Source organism: Diospyros lotus, chromosome 5 (assembly GCF_014633365.1).
Source record: "Diospyros lotus cultivar Yz01 chromosome 5, ASM1463336v1, whole genome shotgun sequence".
NCBI lineage: Eukaryota > Viridiplantae > Streptophyta > Magnoliopsida > Ericales > Ebenaceae > Diospyros > Diospyros lotus.
In genome coordinates, this window is record NC_068342.1 from 26,608,799 (window position 1) to 26,627,320 (window position 18,522).

General features: G+C 37.4%; 2 protein-coding genes across 4 annotated transcripts; both read right to left on the reverse strand.

The window, feature by feature from the left end:
- Positions 1-2,170, reverse strand: LOC127801070 (uncharacterized). 3 transcript variants are annotated; one of them, XM_052335896.1, is made up of 4 exons: positions 1,713-2,167; positions 845-1,548; positions 235-465; positions 1-125 (listed from the first exon to the last, which is right to left on the reverse strand). In XM_052335896.1, the coding sequence occupies exons 1-4, from the start codon at positions 2,068-2,070 to the stop codon at positions 75-77; spliced, it is 1,344 nt and encodes a 447-aa protein (XP_052191856.1). In that variant the 5' UTR covers positions 2,071-2,167; the 3' UTR covers positions 1-74. The 3 variants fall into 3 exon arrangements, with proteins under 3 accessions (XP_052191856.1, XP_052191857.1, XP_052191858.1); XM_052335897.1 differs by having other exon boundaries at positions 8-125; positions 235-462; positions 1,713-2,170; XM_052335898.1 differs by having other exon boundaries at positions 8-125; positions 235-459; positions 1,713-2,168.
- A 14,251-nt stretch (positions 2,171-16,421) lies between these two features.
- LOC127801086 (uncharacterized) lies at positions 16,422-18,196 on the reverse strand. The gene has a single exon (XM_052335934.1). It carries the CDS (start codon positions 17,879-17,881, stop codon positions 17,363-17,365), a length of 519 nt encoding a protein of 172 aa, XP_052191894.1. The 5' UTR covers positions 17,882-18,196; the 3' UTR covers positions 16,422-17,362.
- Positions 18,197-18,522: the final 326 nt, after the last annotated feature.

Genomic DNA, 18,522 nt, shown 5'->3' on the forward strand with positions numbered 1-18,522 from the left:
CGTATCCAATTAAAGCTGCTGCTTTTGCTGTTGCTGTTGCAGCTTGATGATGAAGATTCATTCAAATATTGCTGTTATTGTCCTTGCTCCTTTACCATTGCAGTTTCCTGTGCCATGGCAATTTCCTGCAGATCAACAAGAAACAATAACTAATAATATTATTGTTATTTGTTAGGAGGCAAGTTAATTTGTCGGTCCTAATTATGGGGGAATTATATATTAACAGTGACTTGCCTTTAACTGGGTACCATCAGGTGAAAAAATGCATTTTGATGTGATAGCACGGCCGTGATCCAGTAGCCAGCCCACCTCACACCAGGTTTCACCGTCTTCTCTTTCTTCCACCCAACACCACAATTGCTTGGGAAGCAATACCACATTCTTATTAATAATTATGTTATTCTCATCTCTCACTGTCTTCCGCACGCTGTCATCTACAAGTTCTTGATGAATAATGTTCTGCTTCTAGCATGCATAATATGCATAAATAATTCAAAAAAAAAATTCAGATTGCTTCACAGATCACACAATCATAAAAATCATACCACTTCAAACCGCGCCTAGCTACCTAACACAATAAACTAAATTAATACTTGAATGTGTGAATATTTATGTTCATATTTAAACAGTACGTAGGATATATAGGACATATAGTAAATTCTAAGTTGAGGCTAAGGCTACTGGGCGTGGGCGGTTAGGGGAGGGGGCAAAAGGCTGCAGGGAACAGATGTGCCTCCAACTCCATCCATTAACAAGGAAAATTAATGAATAATGCAAAATGAAAGGCAGGCAGGCAGGCATGCAAGATAGATCACAGATACAAGTAGAAGTTTTGAGGACTGACGGTTGGAGAATTATGGAAGGAGGCAACAGCATGGAGGCCCTGCCAAACACCAGTGAGTTGTGAAGCTTTTAATGCATCGGTGGAGGCAAATGCTGAATCACGAATGGCGCATCCACCTAATTGCTCTCCATTTCTAAAAGGTCCATACCACTGCTCACAGCACACCTTCACATTCTGTAATACCAACTTCTTCTTATCAGTGCTTCTTCCATCAAGACGGGCACGCTGAACTATCCGGACGCGCGATTCGCGATTCCGAGGATCAATCAAGCAGTGTTCCAACTCCATCAGCAGCAATCTGTCCTTCTCCAGCTCCTCCTTCACCCAAACTGCCACATAACATCCGGTAGATTGATATGCAAATGCTGCGCAGTAGTAGTAGCCAGAGGAGTTATCTTCCAAACCGCCTAATCCTAATCCTATGGTCCTCTCATCGACACTGTGGCGCGTAGCAGCATCGGCCTCGCATCCAACAGTGGGAAGTAGCCTCATGGATTTATACAAGACAAGGTATTCATCAGGATCAGGGCGAGGGCGAGCGAGAGTGGGACACTGCGTCTGCCAATCGAACAGCTTGACTTCCCACTCCCTGTAAGCTTCGGGGACTACTGATTCTGGAAGCTCCATGGGCTTCCCTTCCTTGGAAAATTCAGCCTCGTACCCATCCCACTCTCCGGACACGTTCTTCGCAAACTCCACCCACCCTAGTCCAATTAATAATTAGAAGAACACACAAGAATTGTTAGTTTAATTAATTAGAATTATTGGTTTGATGATCGGATTATCTATCCAGAGATTATTATTAGGGTAAGGAAGGAATTAATGGGAGCGACGACATCTATAGAAGAGAAGAGAATAGAGAAGTTACTGGAAGATATGTCAGTAGTGAGGCTGCTGCTGCCGCCATCGTCGCCAGCTTCAGTTACATCAGTAGTGGTGGCTGAGGAGGAGGAGGAGGAGGAGCTGCTTATGGTAAAGGCCGGCTTTGTTCTGTAACTAGCACTGTAATTATGATGATGATGATGATGATGATTGAGACGACCAAATTGAAGGGGGAAATCATAGAAGTTATGATGAGGAGGAGTAGGGATTTTGTGAAGAAGGTCGAGATGGGATAAAGAGGGAAACGCCCCCAATATCCTGGGTTTTGATAGCGGGACGACAATTAGATTATTTGCGGCGGCGGCAGCATGACCATAACTTGCAGCAGCCGCCACCAACGCCATATTCTTGGTCTCTGGCTCGTTCGCTCGCTCTCTACACACATACGGCTATCCACCAACCATCACCACTCGCTCTCCCACCTCATCCCTAGTTTTTATCGCATCGGGAAAATCGGCATTTTCTTCCCTGAAGGCACAAGAGTACCTGCGGAGTTCCACGGGGGTAACTCACACTCTTCACGGTAAATATAAAAATGGTGGATATGGATTTTTTTCATGTCCCCTGTTTGGTAGGCATTTTTTATTTTATTTTATTTTTTATATATAAAAAAAACAAAAATACTTAAATTGGGGTGGGAGGGTGAAGTTAAGTCATAACTCAATCTCCTATATTACTATAACACCCCCATCCCCATGCCTACTCTTGTACCACCCATAATGGAGAAAAAATTAGAAAGCCTTTTTCGGGCTAAGGAGCAATCAATTTGAAGAAGGATTTCTCTTCGGACCCAAGAGTTTTTCCAAAGAAGTCTTCTCTTCGGACCCAAAGAACTGTTAAGATCCTTTTCAAAGAAAACTTTTCTCCAGATAACAACATTCTCTCCGAAGAGGTTCTCTCTCCTAATAAGACGCCAGACACATGTCCTCTCGAGATCCATGGGATGTCACACGTGTTCCTTCGATATCCATGGGAATCGTACCCTATAAATACCTAGCTACATGACTCAAAAAAAGACTTCCACATTCGGTAAATTTGAGATACTTAAGCATTCTTACTATTTTTTTTTTTTGGATAATTACTTGCTTCGAGTACTAACTTATGTTGTTTTACTTTTGTATACTTAGTTTTGATGATGAAAAATAATATTTTATTTAATCCCTAAGTCATGAATCAAGATTGTAGTTTTCAACATAAATCAATTTCAATATCAAGTATTAGTTTGTGAGAATGAAAATTAAATGAATTTTAAGTATCGAGATTTCAAAATCATATTTTTCTAAGTCTGGAAGATTAGTACCTTATAAGGAGATATATATGAAAATGTTTTCTTTTTAAAAAACTAACTCTCAGTAATTCAATAGCTAACATTCACTAGTGATAAAATGATTTTTAACGAATTTTTCAAGAAATGGAAAGTGTATATCTTGGAGGCGGTAAAATTGCAAAATCCTAAGTTTGTACTAAAACCCAAATTCTATTTTTTTATTCTTATGAATTTTGATTTTTTAAATATTTTTATTGAATCTAAATGGGGGGTACTTTCTTATTTATATTTATGTATTAAAGTAAATGGAAGGTAAAATATAAATTAAACAAAATGAGGACATTTACTTAAACTAAAGAAATGTAAATATATTATAATGTTTTCAAACTTCATTCTATTGACTATCTTCTTCATTTGTCGACTGTGTGCTTCAATCTGTCGACTATGCCCATAAATAGTCGACATGTGCTTAAGGATAATCGACTATGCCTATTGTTCTATCGACTATGTATGGCTTCTGTCGACTATATTTCATTCTGTCGACTATTGTGTAAGGATAGTCGACTATGCTATTTCTTCTGTCGACTATATTTGTACATAATATTCAAAATTTTCTTCATATTTTCGAATCTGTCGACTATGTGAATGTGATAGTCGGCTATGAGTAGTTTTTGTTAGACAATAGTCGACTATGCTTTCTTGTCTATCAACTATGCCTTTGTTTTACTTGGAAATATAGTCAACTATGCATTGTCTTTTGTCGACTATCTCTTTTCATAGAAAGCTATAACGGCTAGATTTTCAAACTCCAACGGTCACAAATGGTTACATTTCTCTTCAATCTTTTGGGAAGCTTATAAATACAAGTCATGGATGATCAAGAGAAGGCTAATGGACAGAAACGAATTGATTTGAGCCTACATTTTATATTTGTTTGTATTTACAATAACTGTGCTTCTATTTTCTCTCTTCAAGGCCTTGATCTTAATCTGTATATATTCATTTAAGCCTTGTATCATTTTTGAGAGACATTGTAACTAAGAGATTTATCTCTTAGATCCTCTCTTTATTACATTTATTGTATTTCATAGCTTGTGTAGCTAGAGGGTCCATTTGACTGGGAGGTTTTGTAATTTTCCTAGTCACGGACTAGAAGACCTACTTGGTTTAAGTATGGGGTTTTAGTGGATGGTTTGAAAAATCCTTAGTGAGGAGCTAAAGTAGTGGATTAGGCTTGGGTTAAACCGAACCACTATAAATCCTTTGTGTTCTTCTCTTGTGCTTGTGTTATTTAGTTTGTTTATCATTACTAGCATTTCCATCAAAAGGATTTCAAGTTTCTATCAATCTTTCAATATATTCCTGTTTGTTTTGAAAAAGATTTCAATATTTTCTATCAAGTTTTTAAAATAACCAATTCACTCCCCCTCTTGGTGTATGTCATAGCACCTCTCGGTCTAACAACTTAAGCATCGAAGGGTTATTGCGGGTGAGCATTCATCGCGAGCCTTTGACCCCTTTTTGTTGGTATTAGCAGTGATACAAAGAGAACCAATCGAGGCACCATTCATTCCTGAGGAGATCATATCCTTTCAAGAAGCCAAGTCAATTGTTCCCAAGAGGCTCTCAGTTCTCTCCGGAAGCCACCGACACACCTTCCCTGAAGAGCCCCATCCTTCCTAAAAGCCATCTGCATTCTTCATGGAAAAATCCCATCTTTTTCTGAAAGCCTCACATTCCAGGCATACTCATTCCTGAGAGATATCCTTTTTGGAGTCTAATCCTCTTGGGAGACATAACTCTTTCGAGTGGCACGCTTTTTTTGGGTAGCATCTTTCTCTCAGGAGACGCGTTTCTTTTAGGAGACTCATTTCTTTCAGGAGAGTCGTTTCTCTCGGGTGAATCATTCCATGTTCCCAACAAGCATTATCAATCCATAAATTGTTCCACGTTACAAATCTTGACTGTTGTATTTTGATAACAATAATTTGGCATCGTCAGTGAAAAACGCAACAAAAAGTCAATACAAAATGGTAAGGACAACAAGATATGTTGGTCTAGGCAACCCATCTAATTAGACACGAAGTGTGATACCCGGAACCATTGTTATGGAGCAAAATGAAAAGTTTAGATAGTCCAGATTTTATCCCTACCATGATGCACGAATTTTTAGAATATTCTTAAGGATTCTTTGAATTTTATGGATATAAATAAATTAAGTTCTCTAGATATGATTTGAATAAGTTGATTTTTCTAAGTAAGTTGTTATGATCTTTAAGAGAAAAGGTAAGGCTTGAATTCATATGGGAGAGCAATTGAGAGTATGTGGAATTTATTGAGTTGTAAATATAAATTGAAAAATGGGTTTAAATGAATGTAAAGGGTAAATGTGAAAGTTAAAGATTTTGGATTTCAAATCCTATTCCAATTTAGTTTAGCTTAGGATTTATTTAGCTTAGCTTTGGATTTTAAATTCTATTCTAATTTAGTTTAGGTTCGGATTTCAAATCCTATTCCAATTTAGTTTTGGATTTCAAATCTTATTCCAATCTAGTTTTGGATGGAATTTCAAGTCCATGGCTATATATATCCTTCTTTCTCTCATTCACTCCTCAAATTTCTTCTTTGTTACAATCTAGACAACAAGGTGTGAGGGTTTTGTTAAGAGAAAAATATTAAGATTTATTTTTCTTCCAACCAAGTTTAAAGGTAAGTACATTATGAACCCTTTACGTGTTTTTATAAAATCAAGTTATGGTCTCTCATGTCATGTTTACAAGCAAGTTTCAAGATTGAAATTTAGTAGCTAAGCACGAAGGTTCTTATCCCCACAAGTTGGTAGAATCTTTCATGTTTCCTCATGATGCAAGTTCAAGTTATCTCATATTTAAATACGATTAATAGTTCTTTTGTGCTTACTGAGATTTATCTCACCCCCGTATGTTTTACCCCATCTCAGGTGAATATGAATAAGAAGTTTGGAGCACAGACGTGGCATGTGGTGACTTCAAGAATTTAAGTTTCAATTTTTTTTTTTTTTTATGGATGTCTAATAGATAAACCTATTTAAGTTTCTCCTTTCTTTCTGTTGAAACAAAGTTTTCCAGTGTTAAACTCTTATTTTTTTTTATATGAATGCTATAAAGCATGTTTTGGAATTTTATAAAAGTTAAAGTAAGTCTTGATTCTCATTATTAAGTTACGAGTGTCACACGAAGAAGTGCCTAAACCCGAATTGGTGCCACGGGCGACCCCAGCTAGGTCCACCCCCCAGCACCCTAACCTTCAGAAGCAAACATAAACGAAGAAGTCCATTTGGGAGATGTTTCTCACCTTGGGGAGAACTTAGTTGCTGGAATGAGGGGCAGGGAACCATATGAGCAAGGAGAAGTGTACCTCACTGAACTTGGGGGGAAAGTTGTGAGGCAAGGATGCCACGTTCCACCTATGGCGCTAATAATCTAGGAACATAATTCCCTTGGATAGTTTTCGATCCCGAGAAGAAACTCGATGGCTATTTTAAGTCGTCTTCGTCCCTCAGGGGTAGCACCACCCACAGTCATGTTGACGGATTATGAATAACTTAGACAAAACTATGAGAAGCTAAAAAAAAAAAATGATGAACTTCAAAGATGCAATGAAGAGAATTTGCAGAAGATGCAAGGGATAACCTCTTTGCTACATGAGATGATACCCGATATCCAACTGCCCTACATAAGACCCTCGATTATGAAAGGAGGGAGGTAGCCTTCTCACACTCCATCAAAAGGTAACCCATCATAGGACAAGGATGGAGACATCCTGACTAAACAATTGAGCCTTTGGGCATGACAAATTGTTAAGTTGAACGTGGCCAATGGTTGAGGAAATTGCCTATGTATGAAGAAACCATTGAAAGCACTTTGTTTAGAGCTCTCTACATAGCTCTTCCTCTAAAAGAAGATGCCCAATTGGAGTCACTTAAGGCTGCAGATGTGAAGCGGATCATTGAGGAGGTGCTAGAACATAAATAGGTGATGACCACACCTAAGGAAGTGCGCTCAAAAGGATTCCCTTTGTTTGATGAACTCTTGCGACAGTCGGTACATCAAGGGTTCAAAATGCCTCAACCGCTAATGTATTTCAAAAGGGCAACATGTGCAACATTTTGTAGAAGTAGCCGTATTACACGGATGGAATGAGGTTACCAAGTGTCGAGGCTTCCTTCTTTCCCTAGCCGAACAGGCTCATCAGTGGTTCAGTGAGTTATTTGCTAGCACCATTGGTTCATTTGAGTAGTTAAAGAAAATGTTATTAGAAGCATTTGCCACTCACATCTTGAAAAAAAAAAAAAAAAAGAATGTTATGCATTTGATAAGTCTGTAACAAAAGCCAAATAAGGCACTGAAGCAATATATAAACCGTTTTTAAAGTGTCGCCTAAGAAGTGAAAGATCTCCCAGTCAGCTTGGCAGTGTCTGCACTACTTTATGGAACCATCTTTGTAGCACCTCAAGATTTTCCTTAATATTTATTTATAATAAGGGAGGTAAATTAATTATAAATACACATCTCAGGGGCTTTGTCACACACAACAAGCCATCAATTAACCAAATCTAGCAAAATACAACATCTAAGCCCCTATCAACAACTCACTCCTAGAGATCTTCTCGATCAGGATCGCCTTGTACCCATAGCCACCTAAGACTAACATGCCATAAGCCCATCCTCAACATCTGCTCTAATACTTGAAATGAAATTAAAACAAGGTGAACCACAAGGCTCATCAAGCATGTAATATGGAAGAAATTAGGTATTGGGGACTTATTTAAGCTAGATGAACAACACACGAAAGAAATTAAAATCCACTTAACAATTACACACCCTTCTAGCCATCCCCAACTAGGTTATAATACAGTGACTTTTTAACTACCTTAAGCATTTGCTCATATAACACGCATTAATGTGCACTCCATATGCCAAATATATATACAAATGTCATGACATAATCAGTTGCTCACACATGTATCAATTTGCACTCCACACACCAAATATACATATATATAAAAATGTCAAAATAGTATTGTGGATCGTCATCCACCCTCACCCTGGCTTCAACCCAGGCGAGTTTGGTGAGCCGTAGCTCCCTCAATTAGCCATCGAGTTTACATAAAGTTAGATATCCCCGTCTTGTAAGTCTGGCAAGCCGTTACTTCCTCGATCATCCTCTAAGTCTATAAAAAGTTGGAAATCCCCGTCTTGCGGTCACACGACAACGCAAAATAATAGGTACACTAATGTAAGTATCAATATATCATGCACATACAACATATATGTGATCACATCATGTTATTTTGACTAGACACGTTTCCCATTCACATTGTTTTTCATGTGGTATACCCCATGTTATGATTTATTTCGTGCATGATACATGTTAATGCGAATGAAGTGCGAATGGCTCTCAGGTTCACACATGTCATTATGTTCAACAATGTCATATACAACGTCAAGACCCATAATATTTATCGACCATACGTCACCCTCTTTGGCATGGCAACACACGCCTACCTTGCCGAGCATCATTGGCACAACGATAGCAGTGCCATTGCTCAAAGGCCAAGAGGACAAACGCCATCACGTAGAGATACACTCACTTGTTACACATATGTATAACGTCATGCATGAACACATGCTCCTATATATTTTATGCAACTGACCATATGCTCTTTTACAAGTGACTAACGGTACCAGCTTCCTTGGATAGTCTACAATTTGTCATAATAGCTAATAGCTGGTGCCCATGCAACCAACCATCAACTGTCACGACTCAACGACAGACAACTAGTAGCTCTATATCCCACACCCCTAGACACACATTGTTAATGCTACATATCATCATATCCATATTTGTACGTTCCCGACACACCTATGGCATTAGGTTCCAGTTCAATATTTACAAGTTGATATGTTGATAGTTCATATGAGTTCGGGGTTAAGTTATTAACCCTTATATGGCATAAGTATTTGTATCACTTCACTTTCAGGATTAAGGACAACGCCCATCATTAATCTTATTATTGACTAGTCCAAAAAATTCGATAATATTAAAGATTAAACAAATGTTAGTCAGTTAACTGCCACTACCATATGAGACAATCATGTGGACACACCGATAATGCCCCAACCCCGCCAAGTCTCCCCGACTCTCTAAGAACCTTACCCCACATCAATTTTGCATCATTCCTAAGGAAATAGGGCGATAGAAAGCCCTATGACGGTTAGAAATAAATATCTCAAGAAGTCTTTTATTTGACTTAAAACCACTGCCACCAAACTCACCAACAACTCACAGGTTATACAATAGGCATCACGTGTACTCAAAAATTTAATACTTGAAACCGAATCAAGATAGGGAAAGAAATAAAATACACAAAACGACGGAGATTTACATACAGATTAAAGAGCATGCAAAGAGAGTTTAAAACATGCCTGTAGATAACAGATTTCAAGTTTTCTAGCACTCCCCCTACAAAGTAATATTTTTATGTAAAATAATAAGACTATAATCTAAAATAATTAAATTTAATTGTGTAAAATTTATAATTTAACTATACAAAATTTTTAATAATTTTTCTCACTTACCTACTATCTTAAACTCCAAATTCCTTTAATTCTCCTTCAATTTTTCTTAGATTTCTCCCTTATTAATTTATTCCTCCCGCTGCTGCTTTCCAATTCCTCCACTGATTTGTACTTCAACTACTTACTCTTTATCTCACGCTGCTGCTTCCGAAAACTACACTGCACAACATCCCAAATACTTATACATACACGTGGAGGATTTTGATGGTCGGGCAGTGCAAAGAAAAGGAAGAAATCGGCTGGAAAGGAAAAGATGAAGAAAGAAAATGAAGGAGATGCGCTGGAAGTCGGAGCTTGCAGGGGTCCGAGACCGCAAGGGAGAGAGAGAGAGAGAGGGCTCACGTGCGTAAGGCACACTGCCAGCTCCCTTATCCTAATTTTCCTTTTACAATAATAATATATATAATATAACATATCAGGTATATACAAGTACACTGCAACCTCCCCAATTTCAATCCCCCGCCTTCCGATTTCCGATTTCCAATTTCCTCCCCTGCAGCCCAATGATCAGCTCTGCCAGCCCACTGCACATGTCCCCGCAATTGCCTTTCAAATCTCCAATCTCAGTTGCCATGCTTTCTGCTGAGACCATCTCTCCCAACATTAAATTTTCATTTTAATTCAATTGCTCCCAACCAACAACTATTCTCGACTTTGGTTGCCAATACTAATCATTCTAAATGGGCAGCAACTGAAATGTTTGACTTTTGTGTATCATAAGTATATATGAACATGTTAATTTGGTTGCACATGGAAAGTTCTACTAACTGATTTAACACTCTATATTACTGGTGTTAAAAGAGAATGAGAAAGAAAATGAGAAACTTTCAAAAATGTCCTTGAGAAGGTGATGAATTTTTCAAAAAAATTGTGTCCTATAAGAGGGGTATTTTGATAATTTAGATAGTGAAATCCAACAAAGAGTATTTTGATAAATTAAAATCGATGTAGAAAAAAAACGGAAGAGAGTGAATGATAACCTTTGTTTTTCAACTCTTGAGAAACAACAACACACAAATCTTGATTCTTTGAGCAACCTCTAAAGGGGTATTTATAGAGGAGTAGGGCCTTCTATGGTTTCCTAAATCTTAATAGATATGGGTCGGCCCTTTATTAGTCCAACTAGTAATTAATTAAATGGTTTTATCCTAATCAAACTAAGAACTTAATTAAATGGCTCAAATTTAATAATAAATTTAAATAAAATATTTGATCCAAATTAAATTTAACCTAAATATAATATTTAATTTAATATTTGGCCCAAATAATCTATTTAGCTCAAATATTAATTTAAATCTAAATATATTTAATTTCCTATTTGTCACTCCAACAAATATAGAAAATTATTAAATTAAAAACTCATTTCTAATTTAATTAATTGTTATTTTAGAAAAACTCTTTCTTTTATGACGATCCTTCGTCAAATCAACATTATTATGTCTATTTATTCTCTTTTCGTGAGAACCTACGATAACACAACTTCTTGTCGAAGTGCCCTATTTACCCATATGTCAGCTCTCATAGTTTAAGTTAGGAACTATACCTTTTGCGTATAACTCATTAGGCTTTCGAATATTTTAACAATGTGTCAGTACTAACATATAAGACAAGATTGATCTTTAGCAAGACATCATGCCTGCCCAATTATTCAGAAAGATTCATAATCTACAAACAACCTTTCACGAGCATAGTTGCCATATAATTTGATCTTCTCATCAATGTATCTTCTGTGATCTCAAGTCTGGTGATGTATAACTTGATTATGTTCACATGAATTTTCTTCGGTCCTCCGGATATCCTTACTCAATAGAAAATGAATCAATAACTCTTTATTGATCTCTTTCATCATAGTCATGGATTTAAAGTAAATATCCATCGAAGACGCCTTAGATACACCATCTTCTATCAAGAGATAGACGAGTCATATCTTAGTTATACACCTATGTCCATAAGTCTCGTGATATGTGGAACGACCCATTAGAGGGCCTAGTATTTATTCAAGAATGATTTAATTAATTATTGAAAAATTGATTAAGAGATTTTGCCAATTAATTATTTAATGTGGTAATTTAGAGATTTTGAAGGAAAATAATAGCATTTATTTCTATTTAATGTTGGAGTTAAAGGGATTTGCTAATATGGCAATCTAGTAATTTTTAATTGAGAAAATAGCATTTAAATAGCTTTTAAAGGTATTTATTTATTATGCAAATAAAATGCAAGGACATGTTGGTCATTTAAGGATTTGATAGTAGCATTTAATTATTAATTAAAGTTATTGTGATTAAGGGATTGAGAATCGATATGATATAAGGATTGAGATATCCATACGTGAATAGGATTGGGATTGAGAAGTCTCCTAGTTATATTAGGAGAAGGAATCCAAGTTGTAGAAGGAGACTGAGAGGGCTTTAGGGTTGCTCTCATTCTCTACATATATTTAATCCCCTAGCCATATTCTCCTCACGCTGCGGAAGGAGAAAGAGGTCTGTGAGTTGAATAGCAGAGGGTTAGGCAGCAATGGTTGCTTAGAAGGCTCTTGTGAAGTCATTAGAATCAATCAAGAAGTTTAAGACAAATATTCTTCCTGTAATCCCTTTCATTACAGGATCATGATAGTTCGATTTCAGAATTTTTAAGACTCTCATTTTGATTCTCAGTTTATCAACCAGTTTATATATTCCTATATGCGTGTTTAGATTAGCGTATCAAAGGCTTCATTGAGCAAGCATCTATCCCTATAAAACATTCTTACGGGATCATGATTCGATGATTAATCTCAGTTTTTCAGTAACTCTTTTGTTGAGTTTCAGTTGTTATAGACAGTGCACGTATATATATATATCTATATGTGTATGTGTATAACAGTGAGTGCATGAAGACGTTATGCATGATTCTTTATAGTGAATCTTTTAAATATGATCTTCAAAGCATTTTAGCAGTGATCTCAAAATACCAAGACTCGTTGATTTGAGTTTCTAGTTTAATCAGATGGTATGTTCAAGTAGATGCATATAGATTCATGCGATATATCCTTATCCAGTGAGATATGATAAGCCATGCACAATTCTTTTCAGCGTTTTTCTTTCAAAAACGATTGATTGATCCATCTAGATATTATTTTATATCAATTGGAATTATTCTCCCAAGATTTCTTTTGGAATGGTGTAGAAATGTTAAGTTTTGATTCAAGATGTAGTCTCTGTTATCGTGAGTTTTATTTCTGATGAGATTCCAGTCATTCGAATGACACTTGTGTCATTCGAATGAGTTTTGAGGCATCCGAATGAGTTTTCAGTGTTATCGTAAGTTTTTCCCTTATAATGTATCAGTCATTCGAATGAGTCCCCAGTCATTCGAATGAGTCCCTTGTCATTCGAATAAGTCATGTGATATCATATCATTCGTATGTGTTTTTGGTCTGTCATTCGAATGAGTTTTCTTGTCATTCGAATGAGCCCTTGAAGATGTGAGTAAGTTGTTGCTTTGTATAGTCTAGCATTCGAATGAGTCTCTTTGTCATTCGAATGACTTGTGAGTACCCCAAAATTCATTCGAATAAGGGTACTGTTGCATTCGAATGAGTCGCTTTTTGCTAGTTCAAAAGTTGGAAATTGTCAAAATTCATTCGAATGAATTTGTGAGTCATTCGAATGAGTCCTTGATCAAATCCGAATAGCCTTTGTTTTATATCATCCGTCATTCGAATGAGTCTTCTGCCATTCGAATGAGCTTGTTGTAGTCCATTTTTTTCATTCGAATGGGCTGCTGTTTCATTCGAATTGCTCCCTATGCTTCATCAATCATCCGAATAGTATCATATGGCATCCGAATAGCTTCCAATAAATTCTTTATGCAAGTCTTAAATTTAATATAAATATTCAATTATTCAAATATTGAATTTTTATGCCAAGATATGATAAAATCCAATATGCCATGCCTATACGCAGAAATTTCAAAATCTTTGTATCTCAATATAACTAGTAAAAATCATATACCATGTTTAGCAGTTAATTATGGCATGACCAACATTATTTTGTGAGATTATGTGCATACATTTTGGTATGAGCATTGAGCATGACTTTATATGGAGCACTACATATCGTGTGCTAGCATTTATGTGAGCATTGCATTGCATTATGTGCGCCAGGCGGCTTGTCCGCGGGGATCCCATCAGTTTCAGTTTTAGCTCAGTTTATGAGTTGCTCGCCTGGTGGCAACTAGGGGGCTAGGGGATTTGCTCACAGTATGTGCTTACAGTTTTTATGTATACAGGTCTCAGATCAGTCAGGTATGTTTTATCAGATTATGTGGGCCTATGAGCCAAAGTTGCATACCTGCATTTAGTTTATAGTTTATGTGCATTACATTTCTATGAATGCAATCAGACAGTGATTATTTAGTACAAGTTCAGTAAGTATTTATCAGTATCGATATTCTTCGATTCAGCTTCAGTATTTTTTCCAACTTATTACTTGCTTAGTTTTTGTAGCTCATCTTGTACTCTTCACCCCTCCAGGTTCTAGCAGGGGAGTACTAGATGTGGGGCCTAGTAACAGTGGTCTATAATGTGTGTACGTGGAGCCGCTCAAGATGAAAGATATCTGTGAGTCTGCTGAGTTTATAGTATTTTATCAGTTTAAATCTATTTTATATTTCAGTTGAGGGATTGTCCCTTAGTCAGAATTTATACTTTTTAGTCTGTATTGACTCAGAGTTTTCATTCCAGTTGATTGGGATGTTCAGCTATGGTATCAGATTTCAATTTATCAGTTAGTTTTATTTTATTTTCCCCGTAACACCTCTTCTCGGGCAGTTCTAGGAGAGGGGGTGTTACAATATGCCCAACAATTGCCCATGTGCAACCTTTTTTTAGGCATATCGTAATGATGTTAAAACATATTGGTCTTCTTATGAGATGATCGTGACAACCTCAAGTCCAATGTTTAGTTACGCCCATCGTATGAGAATTCTAGTAACATATAATCAAAATGAATTCTCATGGCGAGTCATGTCTAGTGATATGTTCTCTAACATTGGTCATCTATATACTTGTCTAGGCATCCCCATACCTATGGGTGTGAAACCCCCAATGCTATTAGATAGTAAAAATATAACACATACAAGCCTTACCGCAATTGTCAATGTCTATTCTTGACATTGCTACAACTTAAAACATTTAATGATATCTACAAATTGTAATGCATAATCTCACATCTTTATAAATTAATCACGGTATATATTATATGGACTTCTATCTAGTATCATCTAGTCATTACAATAATAATAAGAAACTAATAGAACGACTTCTAGTGAAATTGAATAACTCTTTATTCAATAATAAATATGATTACAATTATCAATGTACAATATGCCCGATCTGATTGGATTTAGAGCACCTACACTAATAGAGTAGTCTTTGAGTGGGTGAGTTGGGTTTGGAAGACTCTGGGTGAGTCTTTGAGCTATGTAATGATGAGGCTCGATCATTCCGGAGACGTTTCGAAGGGTTCGGGTGACTTATGTCCGGGAGATTCTTCAATGTCATTCGGGCTTATGAAGGAGGTCGAGCCCCAACATGGTCGTCCCAAGGCCATCCTGATGCCTCCTGAGCGGGGATCACTCGGGGGTGGTGGTCGTCGGGCAACCACAAGGCAAATGGACTCCCCCTATACACACTAGGTCGTGCCACGTGGCCACTTGCGAGGTGGATGGGCCCTCCCTCATGCACAAGGTGGTGCCATGTGGCCACCCAGCTGGCCATCCTAGGCATGTCCATGCACCTACTCTCATGCCCTTGCCCCTGCAAAACCTGTTCAAAATTACCTTCGATTTACTCGCCAAGAAGAACAGGCTACCCAACAGCTGTTGGCCTTTTCCATCATTATAAATAGGAGGTCCTCCCCCCCCCCCCCCCTTCCCCATTCAGGTAAACCATTTCTCCCACTCACATTTTCTTATTGCGTCTAAGCATTCCATACTTTTGAGAAACTAACTTAAGAATCAAATGGTCTGTACGAAAATTCTTACCTAATTTGGAATGGTCACCCATCATTTTGGAAGAGTCATCCATTGGAGTCATTTCATCCCAAGAGAATCATCTATCACTTCAAAACGTCACCCACCATCCAGATAATCTATAGTGTGTCGTTCTGAGATGATCTCTCGTATCTAAATTTATTATTGTAGTTGGACAACAACAGATATAGGAAAAAAAAAATTGTGTGCCATGCTATAAATTAAAACATATAAAAATGTTTTTTAAATATTATTTAAATCTATGATTAGAACATATCACGTTAAATTTAATAAATTTTAAAACAGTTTTGATAAGTTTTAACATTTAATAGTTAATATTAAACTATTAAATGTTAAGACTGCACTGTATATGCGCATGCTTATATATAATAATAAAAGTTAATGTTATTTCATATAAGCACCGACGCTGTCCTTTTATTAGTTGTTGCTGCACGCACTGGAAATCAATCCACCGACGCTCGTTAGGTGACTTTTGGGGCCGCGTGAAGCCAGCCAGCTAGCTGGTTGGTGCGAACTTCACCTCACGTGCATGATTATCATCGTTTGTTATTTATATATATTATTATTATTATTATATGGTTGGAAGGGGAATTAATTGATTTAACGAAACAAATTAATTAAAACATAAAATATATAGATAGATAGATAGATAGTCGAAAGTCATCATCATCCGACGATTATTGATTGAGAGAGAAGCAAAAATGAGAGAGCGGGAGGGAATGGGGATGGGGATCCATCCATCACCACAACTTCTTCACTACTTCTTAACTAATAATAATAATAATAATTTTTCTAACAAATAAACAAACATACAAAATAAATGGAATTAACTAATGCAACATAAACATACATATAAAGAAAAACAACCAAGTAATTGTAATTAAACTGAACACCTACCTACGTACAGAGAAAATTGAAGTTCATACAACAGCAGTTTCCTTCTACTATAATATATAGTAGCAGTAGCAGGCGATGGAGGCAATAGGCCTAGGCCTGCTCTCTTATCCTCGGTTGGAAGGATATATATCTCATCATAGTGCCACATGACGACGACGACGACGACGAGGAGTTGATGATATTTGACCACCTAGCTTCGTATCTGAACAAATATTGATATCCATCCATCCATCCATCCATCCATCCATCAGCCTTCGAATTATATATATATATATATATAAATCATAATAATTTGAAGTCACACATATAATATATAATTATATGATGATGGATACATATTTATCGAGGATGATCCCAATTAAACAAATTAATTAATTACTTAAAAGAAAAAAGTAATAAACAAATTGGCTAATTGGCATATATCGACATACATACATACATACATGTTATATGAGCGGAAAAAGCAGTAGGTAGTCGAAGACGTTGATGGGTCTCCCTCCCTCCCTCCCTCTGATCCCAAGTCCCAGCGACAGCAGCAAGCAAGCAAAACCAAAAGACAGATCGATGATGACAAGAAATGACATGACGACGAGATTTAATTATTAAATAATTAACTTGTAGAAGCAGATGGATGGATTGATGGACGAATGAGGTACGTAGTAGCTAGATCGAGAGAGAGAGAGAGAGAGAGAGCGAAGACGGCGGCAGCAGCAGCAGCAGCAGCAGCCAGGATATATAGGAGGCGAATTAATTAAGAATCGATTATATATATTTATATATACCTAGCATAGCATAGGCTGCATAGCAATTGGGTTAGGTCAAAGCGCGAGTAGGAAGGACTCCCCCGACGGTGTCAGCGCCCTGCAGAAGGGTCTTGAGCTTTAAGAGGAGGTGCCTCCAGCTACCTTTGTTGTGGCGGCCAAGCAGGGCGCTCTCCTGCTCGTTCATCTCCAGATCCACGGCAAATGAGGGCTTTCTAGACAGGATCCACCCACACCCCCACTCCCACCATTTCCTTATCATGGAAGAAGAAGAAGAAGAAGAAGAAGGCAGGGCGGATTTGGATCGGCGAAATGCAGCCGCTGCCCATGAAGAAGAATAATCTGAATCTGAATCTGATGTAGTAGAATTAGAAGAAGAAGAAGAAGTGTAGAAAGAGGGGGACTGGATCTTGAGAGACGATAGAGAGGGGAGTCGGTGACGGAGGAGGCTAGCTGCAGTTTGCTCTTTTTTGGGGGTAGGGGGAGCACCACCACCGCCATGCTTTGTGCTGCTGCTGCTGGTGGGGATGATGAAACTTCGCTTCTGAAAGCTCTGGAAGACGGAACTCATGATGAAACTTCGCTTCTGCGTAGTTGTTGGTTACTTATGTTAGGACGTATAAATCTTCTTCTGGTAAAATATATGGGGTCTTAGAAGAAAAGGAGAGAGAGAGAGAGAGAGAGATTGGGAAATTAGCTTTCTTTAGCTGTAGCTGGGCATGGAATATGTACACAACATGAAGTGGAGCTGGAAGACTAACGTTGATCGTAGAAGGTAGCGTTAATTAAAAAAAAAAAAAAAGGGATCGGCTGGGTGGAATGTAATAGTTAGTGGTCACAGACAGCTATGGTACAGCCTGTTTGTGTGTGTATGCCTGTTTGTTTCTCTGTCTGTTTTGTATTTGCTTAATTTCTTTCTTTCTTCTTCCTCTTACTCTTCGAGAATGGTGAATGGGCTCCACTGGACAGCTGTTTTTTGCTTTTGATTTTGGGCCTGGGCCTGGGCCTGGTGCAAGTGCTCCTTCACTTCACTCGTTCGTTCCAATTTATAGAAAGAATAATAAATAACATTTTAATCTTATCATCCCGTCCGAATTGATATTTTTATTAATTATTGATTGAAATATTTAGGTAATAATCATAATTTTTCTTTGATGGGGTTGGAAGGGTTGACTTATCGATACAGACAGATGGGAGAGAGCCCTTTATCAA

What these genes read in the sequence shown, in the direction of transcription:
- LOC127801070 (XM_052335896.1), bottom strand. Translation starts at nt 2,070, where the DNA reads ATGGCGTTGGTGGCGGCTGCTGCAAGTTATGGTCATGCTGCCGCCGCC. An exon ending in CACTACTGACATATCTTCCA is followed by an intron (nt 1,549 to 1,712) that starts GTAACTTCTCTA and finishes TAATTGGACTAG; the next exon opens with GGTGGGTGGAGTTTGCGAAG. An exon ending in CTGATGGTACCCAGTTAAAG is followed by an intron (nt 126 to 234) that starts GCAAGTCACTGT and finishes GTTGATCTGCAG; the next exon opens with GAAATTGCCATGGCACAGGA.
- LOC127801086 (XM_052335934.1), bottom strand. Translation starts at nt 17,881, where the DNA reads ATGAGTTCCGTCTTCCAGAGCTTTCAGAAGCGAAGTTTCATCATCCCC.